We start from the raw sequence: 7,327 nt of genomic DNA, 5'->3' as shown, positions 1-7,327 counted from the left end.
GACAAGTGTTTGTGTCAATTGACATTTGGAATTAAACTCGTCAGGATGGCGTGATTGGTAAGGTCTTCGTCTTATAAGAATTTTGTTGACAGGGAGGGGGAAAAATGTCTTGAAACTGTTGCAGTTTGGTTTTCAGAAAAGTAAGTACATCATCGACATTAATGTTTGTAGATAACGAGGAAACATCAAGACTGAGGAGCCTTAAATCCTGTACTTTCATATTTTTGATCTTTGAAATAAAATCACATGAATTTGTGATATGGGAGTTAGAAAAATCCCAACGTACGGGGATAAAAGATCCGCCAGCCATTTAGCAAGTTTGCTAGTGCAGGAGCCGCGGTTGGATATGATGGGCCTGAGGGGAATGTCTTTTTTTATGAACTTTAAGGAGACCTCTGAGATAATAATCAAACCTTTGGATCCCAAACACAACCGCCAAACATTCTCGTTCAATAGTGGAATACCTGCTCTCTCGGTCCAGAAGTTTCCGGCTGGAGAAGGCAACTGGGTGGGGGTAGTCAAGATGGTATTGTAGTAGGACGGCGTCGAGACCATGATTAGAAGCGTCCGTTCGGAGGACGAACGTTAGACTAGTGTCAGGGAGTCTGAGGACAGGGTTAGAAGATAACACAAGCTTAAGGTGATTAAACAGGGACTGGAGCTCTTCCGTCCATGGGAGAGGTTCTCTGACGGTCTTCCTAGCAGATTAGATAGAGGTCCAGTGTAGTCAGCGGCCTGGGGGATAAACATCTTGTAGAAACCTACCATACCCAAGAATGAGCATAGAAGCTTTTTGGTGGAAGGGGGTGGTACGCGACACAGAGCTTCCACCTTGTCTGGTTGAGGCTGTAGACAATCCCCACCCAATATGAAGCCAAGATACTGGATGGCTGGGAATCCAAAACGACACTTTGAAATCTTCAGAGTGAGGTGATGGCTTCTGATCCTGTCCAAAACAGCTCTAAGGGCCGTACAGTGTTGAGACCAATCTGAAGAATAAGCAAATATGTTATCAAAATAGAAAGAGACATTAGGTAAGCCGGCAAGGACAATACGCATCAGGCGGATGTACGTTGCGCATGCAGTGGCAAGACCAAATGGTAAGCGACAGAATTCCATGAGGCCGAGATGAGTTGGGAAAGCGGTCAGGGGTTTGGCTCTTTCAGATAGAGGCACTTGGTAATAGGCCTTGCACAAGTTCAGTTCAGAGAAGTATTTCGAGCCTGAAAACTTGTACAAATCCTCTTCAATGTTACATATAGGTTCGGTGTGGAAGACAGTTACAGCGTTCAGCTGGCGGTAGTCTATCGCCATGCGATACGAGCCGTCAGACTTTCGAACCATTACGACTGGTGAACAATGTGGTGATGACGATCTCTGGATGATACCTTGTTGGAACAGGCGCTCTACCTCTGATTCAAAGTGTGGTTTAAGGTGGACAGGCACAGGGTAGACCTTCATATGAATCCTATCTGTAGTGGTAAGGAATATATCATGTTCGACAGTCGAGGTACAACCTGGATTATCCGAGAAAACTTCTTTGTATTCACTTGCCAATTCTTCCAAGGAAGTCTTTTGATACCCCTCCAAATTACGGTTAACGTTTGGCCTCGAATCTGTTTCGTCGGTTTGACCATCAGGGGTCACGGGTAGTCGGGAATCTTCTGGTTCACTAAGGCAGATCTCTTTGTGTAAAGGGCAATCATCTATAGTGGAGGGTTCATCCAAAAGCTCGGCAAATGCAACTGAAGGACGTCGATAATACTTTTTTAGCAAGTTGGCGTGGTACAACTTGGGGCCTGTGGGGCTATCAATGACATAGTCCACCTTACCTCTCTTTTCCAGTACTTCGTAGGGGCCCTTCCAGGCGACCAGAAGTTTACTCTTATCGCTGGGTAACAAAATTAGTACTTCATCACCGGGTTGAAATTTGCGATCTTGGGACCTGACGTCGAAATAAGCTTTGTATCGGGCAGTACTAACGTCGGCGTTTTGGGCAGCAATCTTAGCCGATTCTGCCAGTTTGTCTTGGAGTTCGATGACGTAGCTGAAGGTGGAGCGGTCGTCATCCTTAATTCTGCGGTCCTCCCACAAGTCCCGAAGTACCGAGAGGGGCCCTCTTACAGTTCTTCCATACAGAAGTTCAAAAGCAAAAAATCCGGTCCGATCGCTGGGGATCTCTCTGAGGGCAAACAAAGTAGGGACAAGATACCGATGCCAATCTCGGGGTTTTTCAGTACACATTTTGCGTAGTGCAGCTTTCAAGGGACCGTGGAGTCTCTCAACGCGGCCGTTCCCACTCGGATGGAAAGGCGTGGTAAATGATGGCTTGACACCCTGGAGCTTATGCAATTCTGCCATTAGTTGTGAAGTAAACTGTGTTCCCTGGTCAGACAATATTTCTCGGGGAATGCCAACTCTGGAGAAGATGGTGAGGAGTACTTCGGCTACAGAGATGGAATCGACCTCCTTCAATGGAACTGCCTCTGGGAAGCCCGTGGTGAAGTCAATGAGGGTGAGAATGTAACGATGTCCCTCTGCAGAAGGTGGGGATAGTGGACCGACCAAGTCGATGGCTACCCTGGAGAAAGGTTCAGTAATAATAGGTAGAGGGTGTAGAGGTACAGGTCTGACTCTCCCCTTACTCGACATTCGTTGGCAGATGTCACACGAGCGGCAGAAATCACGAATATCTACTGCCATCCCTGGCCAGAAAAACTTGTCTGCTATCTTCATAGCAGTTTTTCTTTGAGAAAAGTGTCCCGCTAATGGATTTTCATGGCCAACAGACAAAATTATAGGTCGGCACTTTTTCGGGACAACAAGGGCGAGTTTACCCACCTTTTCAACATGCGTAGATAATACGCATTTTCGGTACAGCAAACCATCTATCTTGAGATACTGGAAGGAGGAACCATTCTTCGTCTGATCTATCTCCTCAGATTTTGTTTTATCCCACAATCCAGCAGGAGTGGGACAGGATTCCTGTAGAATACAGAATTCTTCAGGGGTAACGGACAGGGGTTGAAGGGCAGGCATCTGAAGAGGATGAACTCTCTTCATCTTGGACCTGTGAGTCTCGACAGCGTTGATCTGGAAAGTGGACTCTTGAGTTAATGTAAGAGGTGGGACCGTCTTCGTGATAGGGGCAGCGGCGGCAATGGATGTTTGCATGCCTGTAGGAAGACTTGAATGTGTAGTAGTGTCTAAAGAGCTAGTATGGGGCTTGAAAGGGAAGGGGTCAGGTTTACTAGGATCCCGTGCCCCAGGAACGTTGCCGATCAAGACGCTTGCGCACTTCATAGGGGCTCTGACTGCGTCAACCCATCCCTCGTAGTATGGACAGCGTAAATAGCAGTGGACAACAGGAAACTCGTTAACTCGTCCCAAAAAGTCTGCCACAGATACCTTTGGGCACAGGGACACATCTGCGTCTGGGACAGCTTCTTCGGAGACCAGGACACAGTTGCATCCAGTGTCCCTGACTATGGTAGAAGTCCAAGAGCCATTGATAGTTCCTGCAACGGTGAAACATGGGGTGGTCCTGTTACTCACGCAAAATCCTACCTTGAATTGAGATTGGGCTTCTTTGTCTTTGAATGCACGGGGATTCTTTGGACAACGAGATCGATGATGTCTTTCTTCACCGCAGTTGACACACCTCATGGGCGTACGGAAGGCACCGCCTTTTGTATCTTGATGGTTTGAGCCATGGCTAGGGGGAGGTTAAGATTCGACCACATTAGTTTTTCTACGAGGAAAAGAAGTCTTACCGGAAGCATAGTTAGTATTCGGCTTTGGATAGGCCTTATGGGCGGATGCCCAATCATCCGCTTTTGCCACCGCCGATTCTAGGGAAGTTACACTCTGTTCCTTGATAAAGAGGCGTATATCTTGAATTAGAGAAGCAAGGAACTGATCTAAGACAACAAATTGTCTTAGAGCTTCGAATGTCTTGGGGACCTTGCACGCCTCCAGCCAGTTGTCGAATAGCTGTCGTAGACGGATAGCAAATTGTCGGTAATTTTCCCCGACGCGAATCTTATCGTTCCTGAAGTCCAATCTATAGCGTTCGGGAGTCTTGTCAAATCCTGTGAGCAATGCATGCTTAGGGAGGGAAAAATTGCTTATCGTTGCCAAATCAAACGTAGAATACAATTCAGCAGCCTTACCTGTTAATGTGCTGCCCAACCTGGCGGCAAGCGAATCTTCCTCAACTTGGAGCAGGTTTGCCACCCTTTCGAACCACTGTCTTCTCCTTCGTGGTACGTGGTGAGGTTGGTCCGCTTGACGAAGATGTCCTGGCTAGAAGGCTGGTTACAGGAGTCGGGTGCAAGTTTGGCAAGCTCAATTTCCTTTTCATGTTGTAATTTAGCCATCTTTTCTTCGTGTTCTTGCTGTTCCCTCTTTTCCTTCTCTTCGTGCTCTCGCTGTTCCCTTTCGTGTTCTCGCTGTTCCCTCTTTTCTTTCTCTTCGTGTTCTCGCTGTTCTCTCTTTTCTTTCTCTTCGTGTTCTCGCTGTTCCCTCTTTTCTTTCTCTTCGTGTACTCGCTGTTCCCTTTCGTGTTCTCGCTGTTCCTTATCTCTTTGAAATGCCTGTTGATTTAAAACAAAGCGGCCAATATCGTCACCTTTTAAACCGATGGACTCGGCCTGGGCCTTGAGTTCTTCGATAGAAGTAAACTTAGACATTCTTGGGAGTATGGCTACGATCAACAAAATACTAAGACAATAATCAAATAAACAGCACAACTTAAGGTCCAGTACAGAGGAAAAGTTGTGTATCTAAAGTTAACGAAATATAAATACACCAAAATTTCAATACGGAACAGACTATGGTCGTCCAGCTGACGAAAGGACTAGTTGTCCTAAACAACACCCTACTGACTAAAAAAAATGACGTAGTAACTAGAGCTTTTTGCTTCCGTTGCTACAGTACTACGTGGTCTGACCAAGTGGGGGGGGGGGGTGTCGCACCTAAGCCACGGTTACACGACCACAGTTGAGCGAAGTGCCTAGAATCACTCTGAAAGACAAACAACTTAAATGGACAGTTTGCACGCTTAAAGTGCCACAACCATAGACGAGCAAAATGCCAAGATGGCAGAAACTACTCGAAACGATAATTTAAACGGACAATTTGCACGCTCAAGGTGCCTCGACCACAGTCGAGCAAGTGTCAAGACGACGGAAATCACTCTAAACAAATTCAAATGAACGGTTTGCATGTTCAAGGTGCCAACAGGCAAATCACCAACCTTACGAGTCGTTACGAGTCTACAGTCCTGGCAAGGTCGCCACATGTAAAGGACCAATTAGGTCCTTTAGTTCTGAAACTAGGTGCGGACCACCACCGCCTGCTTCAGAACTCTCGGTTCGTGTATAGATTCGTAGGACAAGTAAGAAAACACAGGATTGCACTGGAAGTTTATAATTCTGGTCCTTCCGCAATGCACTATCAAATCAATTTCAGGAAAAACAACACCAACTGTTTCACCTTAGGCCAGTTTGGTCGTAGCTCACTCGGATTGACTCTACAGTAAACACTTAAATTACTTGTAGAAAGCTTCAGTAGAAGATCAGGTTTTTGGAGCTGAGCGATGACGACTCTGGCAGAGCGGAAGGCAAAGTTGGAGACAAACGACGTCCAGTCGGTGTAACACGCCAGTTTTAGAGTGGAGAGAGGGGAGGAGTAGTAGTGGACCAGGTGCAGTCACCAAGTTCTCTCTGATAAACCCATGTCTGTCCGGGACGCACGTAACCTCGGTCGTCATACGTGGCAGCTCGTTTCAAGTAAGGCTTCGAAGCGCACTCAGAATAGTGCATTATTTAAGAGGGCTGGTTGTTTAGAAGATTAAGTGGCGATTTTCCCTTACATACATATATATATATATATGTATATATATATACATATATATGTATGTATATATCATATATATATACATATGTATATACATATATATATACATATGTATATACATATATATATATATATATATATATATACATATATATATATATATATATATATATATATATATATATATATACATGTATGCCTTGGCTAGTTATGAACCAATATGTTTCCTGTTGATATGTTTTATCAGTACAACTTCATTGTAATTTAATAATTCTATAACCCCATGGACGGTGATCTGACTCAATAGTGATCGTGAAATTGGCTATGTTGAAGACATGGAGTTCTGACCCGTATTATGTTAACTATGTCTTGTATTAGGGTTTGAGTTAAAAATAATTATTCGTTTTTTCTAATGGAAGGAGAGTACTTTGAACATATTTATTACTTAAGACATATTTACTTGCTTCTGTTAAGTTGTGGGTCAGCCATTGTAAAGTTGCATTAACGTATAATGCACTAATTCATGTATATGAGTTGTTTGCTATTGTGGTGATGATAAAGTGGCTGTATCTATATGGTACTATACAATAACGCCTCAAATGTAATTGATATGATTAATCACGTGGTCTAATTGTCTTCCTGGAGGGTGGGGGTGAGGTGGGAGGTGGGAGATGGTGGGCTTTTGTCTGATTTATCCTAATTAGGAAAGAGAAGATGAAAAACTTAATTAACTGTATCAACCATACATCTGATGGGTAAGCTTTTGAAGTATGCTGAACTACTAATGTTACTTTTGTTATTGTTGTGGAACACAAACATACACACACACAAATATACATACAAAACCACATGCAAGCACATATACACACAGACACGTATAGAAAAACACACGTAAACACACTTCCACACAAACATACATACAGAATCACACACACTCACGTGAACACGCACATACGTAAACACGCACACGCAAACACACTTAGTTGGTTCAACTGGATTTCCAACACTGACATTACTTTCTGGACACACATTGTGCAACATTTGTCCTCACCTCTCGAGTTCTCTCACAACCCAATAGTCGATTTGGAACTAATATTTATGGAATATACGGTATCAATAAAAATAAAAACAAAAAAATTTAAAACAGGTCTTATAAAACTTTTAACTAAAATTCTATAGTTGTGTACTTTGGCCCATTTTTCTTGATGGTACTTGTAATAGGATCAGTTTTAATTTGTATTTTCTGTTTGTATTTGTTTGTATTACATTTGTTTGTTTACTTGTCAATTTGTACTTTTTTAACATAATTTTTCTCCTTTGTGAAATGGAAAAAGTGATATTGGCATATTCCGTGATTCAGTTAAGGTGGTCGGGTTATTAGGAATTACATTGGCCCACTATTATCTGTTCATATATGAGCTCTGGGCTCTTTTACGGGTTGGTAAAAACTGTCGATCACGAGTCCAAC

At 43.6% G+C, this 7,327-nt stretch overlaps 1 protein-coding gene across 1 annotated transcript; it reads right to left on the bottom strand.

Moving 5' to 3' along the window:
* Positions 1-585: 585 nt before the first annotated feature.
* LOC143036653 (uncharacterized) lies at positions 586-3,666 on the bottom strand. Its single transcript, XM_076204210.1, has one exon. The coding sequence runs from the start codon at positions 3,664-3,666 to the stop codon at positions 586-588; it is 3,081 nt and encodes a 1,026-aa protein (XP_076060325.1).
* Positions 3,667-7,327: the final 3,661 nt, after the last annotated feature.

Source organism: Oratosquilla oratoria, chromosome 21 (assembly GCF_046742065.1).
Source record: "Oratosquilla oratoria isolate Oo_2021 chromosome 21, ASM4674206v1, whole genome shotgun sequence".
Lineage (NCBI taxonomy): Eukaryota > Metazoa > Arthropoda > Malacostraca > Stomatopoda > Squillidae > Oratosquilla > Oratosquilla oratoria.
This window is presented reverse-complemented; position numbering and strand designations above follow the sequence as displayed.